Here is a 19,221-nt window from a genome sequence, read left to right on the forward strand (position 1 = left end):
CAGAATACCGTATTTTCCGGACTATAAGGCGCACCGGACTATAAAGTGCACCATTAATGCATCACGTCAGATTTTTAATCCAAATCAAATCATTCTCTATTTTATCTTTTTTATTTCAACTTCAGACGCAAAAAATTACTTTATAATCACAAAATAATGATCCATAGTCTTTTTGATTCATGATTCATAGTCTTCGGCGGGCCACTTATGATTGATTTCATGACACAATGCTTCAGGCCAGTTTAAATTTAAGAATTTGGTCCATATATAAAGCGCACCGGACTATGAGGCGCACTGTCGGCTTTTGAGAAAATTTGAGGTTTTTAGGTGCGCCTTATAAATTCGGAAAGTTCGGTACTTGTGATTGAAATAATCCGTACGGATATATAATGTTAAATATACAATGTGTCCCATTATTCACCATTCATATCACAGAGAGACAGTTATCAATGGTTTGCAAGAATATCCAACTTGAAATTCAACATATTCTGTATTTTGTCTACAGCTGTACCAGATCCGACCTTATCAATAGTTGATGATCTCTATCTCGCTTTCTTAGTTTTCTTTCACTCTAACGTTTCCCCAATGGGAACAGCGTTTCCCTTTTGATTTAAGTCTCGGTATAGTCTTTTATACAGGCTTTCCCCATCTGGATTTTACTCCGTTAAAGACTCAGGGTAAACGGGGAATGAATCCCTTACTCAATTAGCGCTGAATTAATACCGGCGGATTTAATAACACAAACGCCGGCAGTTTTTACCATTTCATCAGGCTGTCGGGGGCGGAGGGGACAAACGGTGATGATCAATGCTTATTTTTATTTATCTGTTTCCATAATGCATTGGCATTTTTTTCCTTGACCACTGAATGAACCAGATGTCCTATTTAGTGTGTTAAAGCGCAAATTGATGCGTGTCTTTGTGCACACTCGCTCACGCTATGCTGTCATCTGGGCCCTTGACTACAAGGGCACTGAGTTTCTCTTGTATACATATCTCCATGGTAACAAGGTTGCAGTTGACACAAAAGTATACTTTTGCTGTAGCAACGGGGGAAAAGCGATTCGGCTTGTGAAAATATGCGGAGGTGCCGAGTGGATGTCCTCGTCCACTTTTTGTAGGCTCACACGGATGTTGTAAAAGTGTGCATGTGGCGCTCCATGTGTAGAGGAGATTTTGGCAAGGACACCCTGCCTTGTCTTCCTGTCACTGCACACTGTTCAAGACAGCACACTAATTAACCCTTCAAACCTATTCCCCCTCCTTTCTTTCACACCCACTTTTTAGTCACACACACGTATAGCATGTCAGACACACAAAATAAACAGGCGCGCAGGCAAAATGCAAACTCAGGAGCAAGCATGCATGCATGCATAAAAGGACTCGCGCACGTGCTTGAGCGCTGTGTCTGTGTAGAAATGAGGGCACATCTCTGCAGACTGCTACTTTACCTGCCAAGTACTGTGCTTTATTTGAAGCTGCAATTACAGAATCTTTGTCATTTCCGTCTTTTCACCCAGAATCTTACTGCTATTTACTCTGTATTCTTTTACAATTACCCATATTTATGCCTTTTTTTTTTAAATGACTACTGAGGTTTAAATATTTTTTATCTTGTTGTATATTAAATATTATTATGTTATCATATATATTATTTATATTATTACGATTTATTTATTTTTATTTTCCATTTTCTCTGTGTTCTTTTAAAAGTACCTATTTTTATGCCTTTTTAAAAAAAATGACTACTGAGGTTTAAATACTTTTTATCTTATTATGTATTAAATATTATTATATATATTATTTATATGATCACTATTTATTAGATTTTTTTTACATGATTTTTATTTATTGCATTATTTTATATATTATAATTTTTAAATAATATTATTGTATTATGTGGTGCAGTTTGTTACGTAGGAAAAATAATGGAATTTGAGTTTGGAAAAAAGTTTTTAAGAGCAGCAGGATGATAGTTTACCATGGACACACCAAATCATATTTCCATCAATTTGTAGAGGTGGAGATTAATATGACAGTGGCCTATTTGTTCCGGTGACTGTATTTCTGGGTCATATCCAGGCAGATGACAAGATGGAGACTCGTTTAGAATAATCCTGCTGCTCCACGTGCCTGTTTTTGGTGTGTGACTGCGTGTCAGCTTTGTGTGTGGAAGGGGAAGCTTGTGTGAGAACTTCAAGAGAGTCTCAAGGTTGCCATGGCTTTGTTTACAAACAAGATTCCTCTCGTTGCACAATAACATGCCTTAATGGCAAGCCTTGTCCTCAGACTTCTGGATCAGTGCATCAGAATTGTGTCTGAGGTGTCAGTGTTGTATTTATTTCCATTCTCTCCGTAAAAGCTGTCCAACTTCTACACATCTACAACAAAATAAAATGTATCCCTAGCACAACATCCAAATTCCAAAACATAAGCTCCTTTGTGGATGTAATAAATGTGTTAGCTTGTTATAGTGGGCTAAATCATCCATGTTATGCTCTCCTTGGGCTCCTCCTGCTAACTGAAATAAATTCCGTTTTCTAACTGAAGACACCCCGAGGCAACACTTAAGGTTTAGAGTAAATAGAGTGCAGTGTTTTTAGATACACCAACTAATAACTTTCTATGAGACAGGCGCACAGTGGAGTAACAGCAACCATTTTTGTTGTTTTCAATTTGGAGCATGAAGTGCATTAAGCGAGTTTCATCTGCATGATTTAGTTGTTGTTATTGTTTTTTATTGTTTTTTTTTTTGCTGCTGCAAGAAATAGTGTGATGAGAAATATGCCTGGTGCCTTAGAAATATAAAATCACTGATATGACCATTGGTAATGTTCTATACTGCTTAAAAAAAAGAGAATATTGCATCTCTGGGGTGTGCAAATGCGGGAATTTGTCGCGCTTCTTTAGTCAAATATTTTTTATATATAGTTTCAAATGTGAGTGTGTGTGCGTTTGTGTGTGTGCGTGAGAACATTCTTGTCAACGTAGCACTCACTATAGCTGCGGGAAGCATGTTTTAACAGATGTAACACTCTTAAGGGCATTCACGTGTATAAAAGGTGTCAGTGGAAGAAGCCAGGGAAAAGTTCAACCCTAAATGACTCATTGAAATTGCTGGTTGATTCAAAATCACTGCTTTGAAGTTTTTCCTTTTTTTTTTTGTCATGAATTGATTCTATTGGTTAGTCTCAATGTGAGTATTTTTATTTATTTATTTTTGGACAAATTGATTTTATTGGTTAGTCCCAATGTGGTTATTTTTATTTTATATCTTTTTCACGAATTGATTTTATTGGTCAGTCCCAATGTGAGTATTTTTATTTATTTATTTTTTGGACATATTGATTCTTTTGGTTAGTCCCAATGTGGTTATTTTTATTTTATATATTTCTTACACATTGATTCTATTGGTTAGTTCCCAATGTGAGTATTTTACAAAGGATTTACATAAATATCCTGTGCATTCATCAATAGAAAATAGAAATGGTATAGAAATAGAAAATAGAAATTGAAAATAGTTGCTTTGATGCGACAATGTTAATAGCTAAACAAATGTCGTTTTCATTTTTGGTTTGCTGGAAAGTGACGGTTGGGGTCGCAGCCTCCAACATCAAAAAAATGAATTCTTATATTTCCTTTACTTGAGAAGCTTTGTGTTATTGTTGCCAGATTATATTTTACAGTGCACGTATGCAATCCTTCAAGCTAGCTTTTATATACTCAATATGTTATTATTGGGTATTTCGACATGTATCTAGTACGCAAAGTATCAAAATTATGTAATATGGATTGGATAATCCACTGTTTATCTGTACAGGATATATACAGTAAGTAAGAATAGATCCCTGCATTAATCAGGCTTAAAAACCAGGCATGGTTTTTGCTTTTAAACTGCGGATGTTTGACGAATTACAGGCGGTTATAATATTTAAAATTGATAAGAAACGTACTGGACAACGTTGCTAAACGAAGGGCTGCCAAGCAGAGAGAACAGCTCGGGAATATTATGGGTTGCAGCAGGGTGTTTTAAGGATGGGTGATGTTGGGATTTTATAGAGGCCAGAGTCTTTATAGATGTCAGACACATCGTACATAATTTGGTATAAAAGTCACATATAAGCTGTGTGGTGTTTTTCTTTTGCTAAGACACCCTTTGGATTTTGCACGAGTGAACTTTTGCAATACGTAGAGGCGTTTTTGTGAGTTTTGGCACTCTGTAGAATGTGATTGCACTCTTGGGAGGGCGATTTACTGTGATATCAAATAGCTGGCGTTAAATTGCACGTTCACTTTTTTTTTATTGCGTGTGTTGTGCGTGATCTACTAAGATTGCAGTCTGCTATAAAGAAAGAAATTTAATAGTGTGGGGAAAGTTTTAAGCGAAAATGATTCACATGAATACATTTTGGAATGTCACACTTTTTTAGATTGATAAATATATTTGGGATTTTTTATGAATTTTTTAGATCCATAATAGGAATTTTCATGTTTTTTTTTATTTCACAAATAAATGCGTGATTTGCATGTTTTTTTATTTTTTATTATTACGTGTGCCTTTATCATGACATATCATTTGTAAATGTTAGATAAAAATAATTTATTTTTTATTAGTAAAATGTCACCGGCCAGGTCAGTGGCTCCCGTTTCCAAGGGAAACCATCCCCAAGAGTTTATATAACACAGGAAACAGATGTTGGCAACATCTCTCCCCCTACCCGCCCTTGAATCCACTTTCTTCATCTTTTCTTTTTTTTCTTTTTTTTTTCCTTCTGCACACAATGAAGTCATCCAAGCAACTTTTGGTATGTTTTTTGTTTTTTTCTAACCAGGACAAGTTTGCTTAAAACATTTGAAAAATCTCTGCTTTGCGTTGGCACTTTATTAACACGGATATGTGGAAGGAAATTATTTTAATAGGGTGGTTGTTTTGCGGAGTGGAGCAAAAGTCTAGTCCAGTTTGTTTCTTCTGCAGCTAGAGTGGGGGATATTTTGAGTTCCGGATTATTTGTTGTGTAATCTGTGTTCTTGTACACTATGAAGCAAAGCGATTTTTCCATGACACAGATGAAAAAACAAATAGCATGTTCCCAAAAAATGCCTTCAAAGGAGTGAAATTTGAAAAACAAAACAGAAAAAGAAAACAAAGACACTTTCTGAGGTCTTGTTCTCTGATATGCAACCTTGTTCAGGTCCTATTTTTAAAATCAGCTTTGCCCATTGTCTCAGTGTATCAAACTTGAACATCACAGAAAACGCCAAAGCTCATCTCACATCTCAAGCACAGGATTATTGATTATGAAATATGACGCCTTTCTCTCAACTTCATGAATTCATTTTCGAAAAGATTCCATTTCACCTTCTCTTGCCTCCAGATGATGCCTGTTGCCAAGGTGACCGCAATAACCTAGGTGTCACACCCTTTCTGTGAGTCACGCCCTATGATTGGCCTATCGACCGAGGGCGGTCTGGAGATCGGGCAACTTGATTGGTTGGCTGCTTGGCAGAGGCAGACGGCGCTTCTGTAGTGAATATTGATTTAATGGGCCGCCAGACGGGCAGCTAGTCGGGCCCTCACACACATATTTCTATATATACACAAACGGTTGACGGTCTGGAGGTGCACGGGGAAATTTGCCCCAGCGGGAGGTCACCTCTGTGGGAGTGAGCGTATGTGTGTGTAATATCATGCTCTCCAGGAGAGGTGTTGCTGGCAGTAATAGAAGCACTCCCAAGAGCAGACCATGCTGGGTAATATCACACTCTCCAGGGAGCTCGCCGTACACACTCGACAAAACACGCTTGGCACATATGGCCTGTGTACCACCACACTGACATGCAGACTAATAATTCAGAGATTCACAGTAAGGCGAGTCAGATGATGAAGTTGATGTGCGGTCTAATAAGGTCACCAAAAAAGTTTAAATTGAACTAACTGCACAATAAATAAATGAACAGTGGTGTAATTATTTTCATATAACAGGGGGAAAATTGTCTTAGTAAGACTTCCTATTTTTTTAAGTACCGTATTTTCTGGACTATAAGCCGTTACTTTTTGCACAAGCTCTTATGCGGCTTATCTATAGATTTTTCATGATTTTTATGATATTGTATAATTTGTGCATATTCTCTTATATATATGGAAATTAAACATTAAAACACCTGCGGCTAATACTCCAGTATATGACCAAAATAGGATTTTCTCCGAATTTTAGCTGCTGCGGCTTATATTGGAGTGCGGCTTATAGACCAGAAATGACAGGAATTCATCTTACAAACTGGCCTGCAATTTTGTTGCATTTGATTCTGTGATTAAACTTTTATGTACATACGTTAGATTCTCAACTCTAATTGCTGTGTGTCTTAATTAATCACATGGAGCTCCATACGCTTAATACAAATAAGTGCCTCCCTTCAAGTAGATGCCTCCTTTTTTTTTCTTCCCCTCAAGGGAAAACTGTGTGGTAATAATAATTACCTCAGACCCTGCCTATTTTCTTGCGTCTCTCTTTCTCTGCATTTCCCTTTAATAATTCCGATGTATTGTATTTAAACTCCGGGTTGAATTTCCATGGATAATTATATTTCCGCGTAAGCATTTTTACACCGTGAACTGGACATCAGCCAATCAGAACAAATATTAATCATCCATCCATCCATGCATCCATCCATCCTTGCATCAATGCATCCATCCATCCATCCATCCATCCATCCATCCATCCATCCATGATCCATCCATCCATCCATCCATCCATCCATCCATCCATCAATTCATGCATCCATCCATCCATCCATCCATCCATCCATCCATCAATGCATCCATCCATCCATGCATCCATCCATCCATCCATCCATCCATCCATCCATCCATCCAGCCATCAATTCATGCATCCATCCATCCATCCATCCATCCATCCATCCATCCATCCATCCATCCATCCATCCATCAATGCATCCATCCATCCATGCATCCATCCATCCATCCATCCATCCATCCATCCATCCATCCATCCATCCATCCATCTATCCATCCATCCATCCATCCATCTATCCACCCATCTTTTTTTGGCGTAGTTTGACATAGATGATGAAAAATCAAAAGTGTTTGAAGAAATCACTTTTATTCAAACTACAAGACACTTTTGGAATATTTGTCCCAATTACTTTCCTTAAACAGCGCTCAACATGTCTGATATTTCCCTCTTAGTGGATTCCTTCTCGTATTCGGGGAAAGGGGGGGGGGGGGGTTCTGTCTGCCGCTCTGACATCTCCCCCACCCCAAAGCCTGTATCTATATCATATCACAGAGCACTACAAAGTGAGCTGAACATAAGGCAAGACGCATTTCATTTCAAATTTATTCGTACTCGGTCTCTGCCGTATACAAACCTGAGATTTCACCACGTTCAGATGACAAGGCAGATGAAAGCGCGGTGGGAGCAGAGAGAGCTCGAGACAGCCCATGTATTTTCATGGCGACCTGTTTGAGATCCCGGCGCTCTATAATCTATAGGCTGGTTTCACTCAGATTGAGAGCGACAGATTCATTAGGACAGAGGCAGGGCGCTTTTGATCTAAAAATACGCACTGTTGCAGCCGTTGAAGCGGGGAAAAAAAAAAAAAAGTTCAAGAGTTTCCCAATGTTTTAATCAGAAAATGCTTCAAAAAGGAGATGCAGACTGAAAAGTATTGAGAGAGGTCACCTTTGAGTGTATAAGATGTTGGTGTGCTTGATGTAATTTATAAGGATAAATGAAATGGGAAAGAAATAGAAAAAGCAAAATTTAGAGTTGCACAGCATTTGCTCTTTTTGGAAGACGTTCTACAAGATTTTGTGTGTGCAGAAGAACATTTGTGTGGTGACTGAAATCTTTGTTATAGTTCATCTCAAAAGTATTTAAGTGGGTCGAATAATTACCACTAATGACAACAGCGCAACATTATTATCTGATGGGATGCATATTGTCTTTTATATACTGGTTTTTTTTTTTATATACTTCCACTTATGTCTCTCTTTATCCCTTCTTCTTGCTTTCAGAGCATAGGAAAAGGATCTCTATGGTCAATAGACCCAGAGTATAGACACAACCTGATCCAAGCACTGAAGAAAACACCCTACCATCCCTACTCGACAGGCCTGGCCAGCCCCTCAACTTCCCCACCCACCCTGTCTCAGACATTTCACCACAGGTAAAGGCAACTCGGAGGCATGTTTTCGAAAATGCACGACAAAGTGTAATTCGGAATTCAACCAGCAGTTAGATTTTATTTTATTTTATTTTTTATAATATAATATAATATAATATAATATAATATAATATAATATGATATGATATGATATGATATGATATGATATGATATGATATGATATGATATGATATAATATAATATAATATAATATAATATAATATAATATAATATAATATAATATAATATAATATAATATAATATAATATAATATAATATAATATAATATGAGCAAGATTTTTGTTTCAGTTTTTCAAATGATGCCATCATAGAAACATAATGACAAAATCCAAAAAATATGATGATAACCATAGAATAGTATAACTTTGTCTGTCCTGGTTTAAAACTTTAAAACAGCTGACCAAAGGTTTTGGCCAGGGGGGCTCAGTTGAAGTGATCAGGAAAATATTTTAACCATTTTTACGAAAATATGCTTTTTACAAGGAACTTTCTCAGTCGTCTTTATTTTCATTCTTTAGTTGGAATTTCTGTAGCAAGGAAGATGGAGGTTGCATTAGGGAAATCTTTTTTCAACACACAGCCAAAGTTTGAAAATGTTTCAAATGTTTCAACTCTCACTTGTGTTTCAATGTGTATGCTGACTCGTATTTTTTTTTGGGGGGGGGCAAAATAGTACATTGTGGTTCACGTACTTTCAGGAGGAACAAATAGCAGATGGAATTGGTTCTCCTTTATCTGTCACATATATTTTCCTGATAGAACCTCATGCATAATGCAACATTTTGCAAAGGCTAACTATATTTATGACGTCTGCCCAAGGAAAAAAAAAGTATAACGCTCGTACTGCAATCCCACCACTTTGATTCGACAGTTGCGTCTCGGGAGTTGATTAATCAGCAACCCTAATTGATATCATTCATAATGAATACAAATCGAATCAATTGATCAACATTGCTTATCTTAAATATTAGCGTCCCCTTTTCTTCATCTCTGTCCTTTCTTTCTTCATTTGGCGCTTCCTCGGGCGATGAATAGCAATCCCGCCCCATCTTTCCTTAAATCTGTTTGCACGCTGTTCTCATGCAACAACACTCCCACCCTACTTCCTATCTCCCGCATCCTCAGGCACATCACAGGTAAAAGCAGCGCTGGCCTTTTTTCCACATTCGTGGACTCCCCCCCCCCCCCCCTCTTACCGCCTCGCCACTATCTCCTTCCCTTTAGGCCTCAATCGTGTTTCCCTCCCTCTCCTTTCAGCAAGCTTTCGAACACTTTTTTTTCCCCCCCTGATCTCTTAATTCATCCTCTTGCTCTGTCCTTTCTTCAGCACCAGCAACCTAACGCACTCCTCCGCTTCTTTTAATATCCAATTTATGCTTCCGCTTATCCCCAGGCCTATATTATATATACATATATATACGCAAGGTGTCCTTTTATTTTTATTCTTTCTTTCTCTCGGTTCCTCTCAACCCTCCACTTTATCATTCAATGAATTTCTCCTTTGTCTTCATTTATTTCCATCTTTTTGGATGCTGTCTCACTTCCATTTGTTTTATTTGAAGCACTTTCCCTTTCCCTCCTCGACCTCTCCTGCTCCTCCTTTCAGCCACTCCAACTTCTCAGTCCTTGGCTCTTCTTTGCATCCCTGTGGATATGTCATCGAGAGGTACTATTAGTCATCTTTTTCCCTTTTGTCCGCTTCCCCTCTTTCTCAACCCCCCCCCCCCTTTGGAAGAAAATCCCGCCACCCCGCCACCCCGCTGCCGAGTTGATCCGGGCAGGTTGGCTTGCAGAGCTAGCGGACTGTGTAAAACAGAATAATTGGTTCACCATAAAATGTAAAAGTGTCATTTTGAACAATGAGGTATGGGGAAGTGGAACAAATTGGAGGGCAGATTGGGTGCAGTAAGCGAGATGTTGGGGGTTGGGGGCGGAGTCATTTACATGGTGACCCACAGTGGGAAGTGAGGACAGTTCATTTTGAGGTTGGAGCAGGGGTGTCAAACTCATTTGTGTCACGGGCCGCATCATGGTCATAGTTTCCTTCGGAGGGCCATTACGACTGTTTTGAAATCATAGACTATTAAAAACTAGTCAAAAAATAGATTAAAAGACGAATAGTAATTTTTCAAAGTGAATTTAATATCGACACATGTAGTCCATTCCCAATTTGTCTTTGCGGGCCACATAAAATGATGTGGCGGGACATAACTGGCCCCCGGGCCTTGAGTTTGACACCTGTAGGTTAGAGAGAAACAATTTACTAGCTCAGACATTAAGACAGCTTTATTTTATACAACTGATCTTTCCAATGCGATGTATTTCTACCTCTATTTCATAACCTCTATTTTATTTTAGTTTCATTTTTCTTTTCACTTTTTGTTCAAAAGGTCCAGTGTTTTATAAAATTACAGTAAATTAATAGTCAGTTTGTGATTTTGAAATTGGATTAAATTCGACTTTATTAGTGTTGAGAATCGTGTTGGTTGAAGTTACAACAGCGCATTTGCATCTTTTGCTTAATTGGGTTCAAGCATCATTCAATTATTGAGGCTCAGGCAAGAGTTTTGAATTTCTACATTTTTTATTATTAGATCTGTCATCATTACAGATGACTTTGAATTTTCATTACGCTGTTAAATGACACAAATTGCTTAGTTAATTGATGAATAATTGCTCATTACGCAAATCACTCAGTTTAAAGCTTTTTTTTTTGGACTGATTTGATATTAAGCTAATTGATACATATTTTGTTTTCATTCATTTATTCTCAAAACAAATGCCAAGAGAGGAAAGAGAGGATTAAATAGACCTCCGGGAACCTGACATCTGTCACTATTGATATTTTAGTTGTTGTTCTTTTATCATGATAACGGCTGGCGGAGTGAAGCACTGATTTTAAGGAGCAGCTTCAAACACCAAAGAGCTAAACAAAACTTTTAATGCAAACGCTGACCCACTTTACATTAGCCTTTTGCTAACTTCCATGGCTGCTCATTATGTCTTTCTGGCTCGGGGAAAAAAAGCAACACTTTTTTGACTCACTACCAGAATATTCTTCAACGGTGTAGCAAAAAGAAAAATATTTGAAATAGCTTGTAGGCTTTTTTTTTTTTTTTTTTTTTTTTTTGGTGATGGTTTTGAATAAATAAACATCATAAGAAAATCTGTTCAGGTTGATTATGGACTGCACAGATTTAAGGGGGGGTGACATGCTCCGCCCTGCTAAGTGCAGTGTGAAAAGTCAAAACTTGCTCCATTTTGAATCTTCTGAATTTTACTAGACCGTGTTATTCTGTCAAAGATTCATAAGACAGCAAAAACGAGTTCACGAGACATTAGACGATATTAAGCATTAAATATCCCACATTCCACATTTAATCTAGGAAAAAAAAAAAAGTCTCCATAAAACAATTTTATCACAGCTTCACGATATTCTTTATAATGCTTCCTGGGCTTTTAACACCTTTAGTCACTTTCACTCGGTATAAATACCGCAAAGGGAATATCATCTGTTTAATCATTATAGCCACCAAGTGAATTCAAGGAGAAAACAGGGTTCACTGAAAAAGGCAATTAATATTAATCATAGCAATCAGAACACATCACTTAGTGGCATGAAACTACCTACAGTTAATTCATATTCTTAGATAGCAAAAGACCGCAAGTGAGGCTTTCAAGGATTTCTCATGCAATTATCATCAGATCTGTTGTGGTTATTTGAGAGGCTTTGTTATTTCCCTTCATATTGTTTAGTGAATAAAATAAAAACTCTCCGCTAGCTTTCTATTATACACATAGAGCTCAGTAGGTCGGCTCAACACAATATGTGGCTCTCAAGAGCTCTCGTTCTCAAGACTATTATGTTATGAAGTGTAATGATGGGGAATGGTTTCACAGCGGCTCCATTGTGTTAAGGTCAAGGACTGTCTCAAGCAGTTCAACACAACTCGGAGCAGGAGCCGGATGAAGAAAAGGGGGTCTGACTGAGACGAGGGCATGATGCTTTGTTCTCTACTCTTAATGTCGCTCACACACCTCTCCGCTTTTCACGGGTTGTAATAATTCCCGCCGTACCGGGGCGACCCCCACCGCTTTTGGTCGTAAGGGGCTCGCCGGCTTTTTCCGTGTGCAGTTGAAGTCCACCCATTTTTGTATTCTCGATTAAATGGGTGTGCCTGCAAAAGGGAGAGCAGGAGTATGGCGGGTAGGAGGTCAGCTCCGTGGTGCATTCCTTCACACCCCATCAGCATCTGGATGAGAGGAAGAGGAGGAGGAGCGGAGGATGGATGTCTCAAGGGGGATGTAGAGGAGCTTGTTCTCTTTCCATCTCCCTTTCTTTCTCCCTCCCTTCCCTCGGAGGAAACAAATAGAGGGAGGGGGGGGGGGTTGTTGAGGAATGAGCGTCTACCACAAGTTTAGCCCCTCGCCCACTGTATTAAATGCACAGCGCATCGCCTTGGCAACGGGAACGCCACCATGGCAACACATGTACGGCAGGTGCTGTCGCACCGCAAGGCCATTTGTTGAGCGAGTGAGAGACAGCAAGGAGGAGAGAAGAAAGAAGGGAAGAAAGAAAGAGAAAGGGGGGTGAGAATGGGGGGGGTAGGGAAAACAGACAGGCTGTTAGCGCAGGAAAAATATGTTATCGCCGTGGCAACGCAATGTGGCAACTCTCCATGGCAACAGCAGGTGGCTCAGGGCTGAAATGTGCAGCTTTTGCATTTTGTGCAGTGTGTGTGTGTGTGTGTGTGTGTGTGTGTGTGTTGCACCAGCCTCCGGTCCATCTTTCCCCTGCATCTGGCGAGGTGAGAGCCACATCACAAGTGCAGACGTCCAAATCCTCTCATTCAGCAGCTTAGCGCTACATAAAACAGGCCTCACATTACAAAGGAGACTCTCCTGATGAGTGGAAAACGAGTGGGCTGCTTTTTTCGACTTTGCAACGTCTGCGGGTGTTCTTTGTCTAGCCCGCCTGTGTGCGTTTTTTTGGGGAGAGGGCTATGTTATCAGTGGAAGTTCCTCTCCTCCTTTTCTTTTTTTACACTCCATCTTTTCTCCGATGACTTTGAATTCATCTAGTAGTATTGTCGTGTTCACGTGTTAGGGAAGATGTCTCCATCTATGTGAGGAATGCCGTCATTACCTCCCTCATTAGTGGTGCAATGATCACTTAAACGGAGATCCCGGCTTTGTTTGCGGGTTTTAAAGTGTCACTCCAAACATGCCTTTGTGACATGTGTTAACTGTGAATACGTTGATGACTTTTTTTTTTTTTTTTGTTGGATGTGTGCGGACCCGTGGCAAGCGGTGGGGGGTTGTCATGAGAAATTACTCCCATGGACTTATGGCGGCGAGGCTGTAATTCTCCGAGGTAATCACAGGGAATAATGGCAACAGTGGGACACCCGGGAATTTAATCACTATAATCAAAAGCGCGGGCTTATGGGTTCAAATTTCTGCCTTGCTATCTTGCTTCACAATGAAACCTGTTGGGTTGGTTGACGTGATCAAATGGTTGACTGCTTTTTTTTTTCTCTACCCACTCCCCCCACCTCCCCTTCCCCATTTACGCAGTCCTCCATTATGGTCGGGGAGTCCCCTCTTCAGGAAGAATGGCGGAGTCCTCCTACAAGGTACGATTTTTGTTACCTGAAGGTCCCGAATTATCTCAATTCCAAAGCCGTCTTTTCTTTTTTTAAAAGTGCACCTTGAGAATACCAAATGTTATACCAGTGAAGGAATTCTTTCCTAGAGTGGTGAATTTGAAAGTTAAAATAAATAATAAACTAACCAGTAGCGACACCTCATTTGAGAAGGAATGGAGAAGGAATCTTATCGAGATTGGCGAGCAATCCCCTTGTCTCCTTTTTTACATTCAACACGCAACATGCATTTTCCCTGTGCCCCCTTTTTCCCTATATTTCCCATTATTCCCCTTTTTCCCAGCTTCCCTCCCATCCTCTCCCTTCCCTGGTGGATGCTAGGCAGTTTAAATGGACATTCAATCCCAATCAGGGAGCACTCCAGGAGCTCGCCGGGCTGCCGAGTTCTAAATGGAGAGGGAAATGGATACATTAGGCGTCTGCGGCGTGGCCCCCATCGCCGCTGATAATGGAGTAGTAATGGTCAAGGAGCCAAGGTTGGAGAGTGTCTGGAAACCTGGACTCCCTCTGGACGCATAGTCTGAGAGGGGATGTCTCTAAACTCATGGAGGGAGATTGCGAAGAAGTGACAAGGTGGAGCTGGAGGCCCATTTAACCTTGTCATCAATGATTTATTATGACTTCAATGTCACATGCTTATCATTAGTCACATCAATGCTATCTAACTTTAACTAATAATCACATTTGATTGGAATGCATTTTATAGGGTAAAACCTAGAACTAATCTACAAATTAAATTACCGTATTACCCCGAATATAAGACGGTGTTTTTTTGCATTGAAATAGTGAAAAAGTGGGTGTCGTCTTACATTCGGGGTCTAGACATTATTCACAATGCTAGATGACGCCTGATATCTTTAAAGCGAATGCTGAACTTAACTCCCCAGGCCAAAGCGAACCCCTGTCACGAAGAATCAAAATCAAAATAGCGGTAGCACGTAATTAAATTTGGCGTTTTAAAAGTCTTTTTTCAAACTTGAGTGTTGAAAAAGAGGGGGTTGTCTTATAATCAGGGTCGTCTTATATTCGGGCCAATACGGTACTCCTGTCCAAGTATATTAGAAAAGTACATGCTGAGTCGGCAGATTTGTTCAGCCACATGAGGAAATTCTGTTGATTAGCATTGCAGCTAATCAAGTCGTGTATGTGGCCGTGTTCAATAGACTCGGGTTGCAGTGATTGAGTGTCGCTTTTTTTTTGCTTTGTCGTGCCCCTTTAGTAAGTAACAGCACATGTCAGTCAACCCAACCACTTAGACACTCAGCTGGATTGTCAAATAGACAAGCCAGTTAGCCGTTGAGTTTAACAGCCAGCATTTTCAGCCTACCGGCGTCCCAGTCGGTTAGTCAGACAACATTGCCCTCAGACATGCTGCACACACTTAAACACACACCAGCAGCGAGACAGGGGGAGGAAGTGGGGCCATTTTCAAACAGTTGCAAAATGGGGGGGGGGGGGGGGGGGGGTATGTCAGGGCTTCACTTTCCCTGGAAAACAGGCAGGGAGACGATGCAGTCGGAAAGCCTGATGAGTTGACCTGATGTAGGAAGACAAGTAGATCATTTTCTGTACACAATAAAAAAAAGACTTTCCAAAAACAGACACTTTAGCTCTTTTACTACATAATATACATCCCATACTTATTTGCTGCAGAGAGATATGAGTCATCACTATACATAGAAAGAGCGATCAATGATGAGGAATGAAGAGAAAGCAGATAGCATTACATGAAAATTTTTCCACACAACTTGGAATTGAGCTCCATGTGTGTGTGTCAAGGACAAACAGTAGTGGTCAGGAGTGTGCCACTGAGCTCAGAGAGAGTCCAGGTCCAATAAAGTCTGGTATTTCCTATCCAGACCCTTTTTCCCCCCCTCCTCGTTCACGATCTCTTCTGTCACTTTCTCTGCTGATGCATGATCTACTACACTGTGGCATGTGGAAGGGGAGCCGTTGCTATGGTGACCGAAAGCCTGGCTGGAGTTGGAGGTGGGGCGCTTTGGGAGGCGAGAGGAGTCGTGTCAACCCGGGGAGACCTAATGCACTGAGCACATACGCACGCATTGCAGTGAGTGATCAAGATTAAAAAAAAGAGACTGTGCAGGGACTTACTTATAAGGTTATGGAGAGCACAGCGGCAGATATCAGGGGCAGAGCCACGCTAACTGGACTCAATAAGATTACTGCGGGCAAAGAAAGTGAACAGCTAACAGTGACATAGCTCAAATGTATACCGAATTTGTCATCTTTGCAAGATGATTTGGATCCAAATAAATGTCGCCGGGACATTTCGTTAGGGGGCACTTTGGGATACTGAGTGTGTTTTAATGAGCTTATGGTTCCCGGACTGAATGAAATTTCTCCCCATAAAACTGATCATGAGACTGAAAAAAGGGGGAAAAAAAGCTGGAGAAAAACTGAGCCGAGCTATAAAAGCTGGGATGAAATTTCAGTAAAAAAAAATGGCATGGGAAACAAGAAAACTAGAGGATAGGATAACAGAGATTCTGTATGTCCCAGATAATTTTGAGGAATTACACGATTTAATGAGATTTCCCACTGCTAAGTGATGAATGGTAAAAAAATTAATATTTTGTCAATAATTTTTTATTTGTCAAATACAATAAACACCTTTTAAAATGCATTTTCCCACTTGCTGTCAACATCACATCCCTAGGTAACAATCAGTCATGTGACTTTCGAAAGCTGCGCTGTGATTAGTCGCTACCTGAGGGAGTATGTGATGTCATCACTCGATTGCAAGCGGAAAAATATGTTTTTAAAAGGTGTCAACTGTTCATGAAATATTATGACATTAGGGTTAGGTCATTATAGTTAAAATATTAACTTTGGCTGAATTTAATGAGAAAAATATATCAAAAACTAGAAATTGTACACAACCAACCAACAAATAAAGCCACAAAAATACACGGTAACCTCCTCGGTGGAGGTAACAAAGCTGTATTGATGTGGGGGCTTAGTGTTTGTAGCATCTTTCAGCAAGCTTGGGCAGCATACAGCACAAACAGCAGGTAGTTTTTGAAATGTGAACTGAGTGAGAAGATGACAGCTGCGTCGGGGAAAGTGTTGCGGTGAACCAGCCACCAGCTTTGAGACGAGAAAGATTTAAATTTACAATTCACCAATGCTTGAATTCCTCAGTGTGTTTGTAAAATTGGCCAGGGCAGGAAATTGGTAGTGTTGTCTCAACTGTGGTATAATTGATTTACAAGCAGGAGTTTCAGGAAAGTGAAAAATCCATCCTCAGTCATTGTCTCTGTTTGTTTTTCAAATTAGAAACGTTTTGGGGCAATTTATTTATTATCATTGATTATGACTGTAAGGCTATATTTCATCCCTGCTGGTGTAGCGCCATCTACTGGATATGGCCGGTCAATCCCCTTTCTTGCTCCCAATGCAAGTGGACTGTAACTACATATTAAAAATCAATTCTTGTGTCAGCACATTTTTTTATTTTGCGCTTGGCACTGGTGTCACCACTACATAAAGCGTCAAACAAGGGATTGTCAACTGGTGGGCCGCGGCCCACTAGTGGTCCGTGGCGATATTGTAGGTGGTCCGCAAAATTGGAAATGGAAAATAATTGTAACATTCTTAAAAATACAATTGATTCATTTTTGAGGTAATTTTGTGAATCATTTACTCATCCAAAGTTTGTCAAATGTAGCTGAGATTCCCAAAATAGACAGATGCAAATAAATATCCTCCTTTGGTGCAAAATAAAATAACATTCAATGGTCCCCAAGGTGCTTCTTGGTTATAATGGTGGTCCCTTGGACAAAAGCAGTTGAAAACCCCTGAATTAAATTTTCAATTTTTATTCCCATTTATCCTTAATATTTGTTTATCTTTATGTGTCTTGTCTATTTTGTTTTTTTATTCACACTGTGCATCATAATATAAACGGCATGTTTTTGTGTTGGATTTTTCCTCTCACTTGGTTTTACACTCCCTCAAGTGGTGACCTTGAAATGGTAAAGCATGAGTTCACATTGCAGCCATGTGCTTTCTTTTATTCACTGCTATGCCAAGTGGGTGAGAGCTATAAATCTAGCGTAGAACACATCACGTTGGATCAGCAGTGTGAGTAAAGCGGGATCTTGAGCTTTCAACGTAGATTTTCAAAAGGTTTGGGAGTCCAAGCTTTTTGTGGGTCACTTGAGGACAGATGGGGATTTGTTCCAAAGCCATTCCATCATCCCGACTGTGCGGTGGTTCGGGGTGTCGGGCTGCTGCAAGCTCAACGTTTGTCCCATTTGCAGGAAGTTTCCACTTTCAGAGGTTTTCTATATTTGGCTCCCAATGATGGTCCCAATATAATAGTTTGTTGACAAGTGATCTATTTCCCCACTCTTTGATCAGATTAAACATTCCAGGTGGGCTTTGTCATATGTCTTTGGCTTTTATTTGATTAAACATTACTTAGCTAAATTACTGTTTGCAGAGTGGAATTGTTTTTATTGAAGTGGGAACACAACCACAAGCTTCCCTTTGTTCTACACATCAAAACTAAATTCCATTTAATGCATTTATTTGACTTTTTAATTATTTACTACAATAGAATACAGAATAAAGTAAATCAAATTGGCTCATCTTAAATTAGAAAAGATTGTCCGCATGGTACAGGCTAGATTTAGCAGAGGCCGAGCAGTCGTTGGTAATTGAATGATTCACAGCGCCCTTAACTCATTTATGACGCTTTCCCGCTCAATTTAACATTACCTTGCTCATCAATAGCTCCTCAGATGGTCGGCAGAGTCTATTTCCTCTCCCTTCCATCCATCCATTTTCCAACGTCCATCTTCTTCATTTAATCTGGAATTTTACATTTTTCAGTGCGTCTAATAGTGCGGAAAATACGGTATGTGGTTGTGTAAGTTTCTTTCGTCTAAGTGTGTATATTTGCTATTGTTTTCTAGTTCCTCGTGGTGTGATTCAAAATGGCGCCCGTGTAAGGAGCCAGGCGCTCTTCCCTGTGATAAGACCCGTTCCTGTAAACCCAGTAGGGAGCAGAACCTCGGCCATAAGGTAAGTCAATTTTATGACTGCCACTTTTGACCATATATATTTAGTGCTAGTCAGGGGTCTTATGTATAATGCGCTTCCATTTTGACAGAGGGAGGCTCACTGCTTGGACACTTAAATGGCTTGGCATTTATGTCCAGGGAAAGAGTTACATGATAAATAGAGTTCAACCAAAAAAGATCTGGAAAAATATGCCTGAACAAAACGTAAATACTAACTCCGAGTGTTTGACTTTTTTGGGGGGGCTTCTTTATGTGGAATACCACCTCGAGAAAGTTGAAACATGCAATAACCAGAACTCG

The 19,221-nt window shown here is 39.7% G+C and overlaps 1 protein-coding gene across 1 annotated transcript in view; it reads left to right on the forward strand.

Annotated features, from left to right (window-relative positions):
- Positions 1-19,221, forward strand: part of ches1 (checkpoint suppressor 1) — a 43,018-nt gene that overhangs the window by 21,632 nt on the left and 2,165 nt on the right. The window contains exons 3-5 of the mRNA XM_061270200.1: positions 8,038-8,189; positions 13,785-13,843; positions 18,814-18,922. Coding sequence (XP_061126184.1) covers positions 8,038-8,189; positions 13,785-13,843; positions 18,814-18,922 — 320 coding nt within the window. The remainder of the gene's footprint in view (positions 1-8,037; positions 8,190-13,784; positions 13,844-18,813; positions 18,923-19,221) is intronic.

This window comes from Syngnathus typhle, linkage group LG22 (genome assembly GCF_033458585.1).
Source record: "Syngnathus typhle isolate RoL2023-S1 ecotype Sweden linkage group LG22, RoL_Styp_1.0, whole genome shotgun sequence".
Taxonomy (NCBI): Eukaryota; Metazoa; Chordata; class Actinopteri; order Syngnathiformes; family Syngnathidae; genus Syngnathus; species Syngnathus typhle.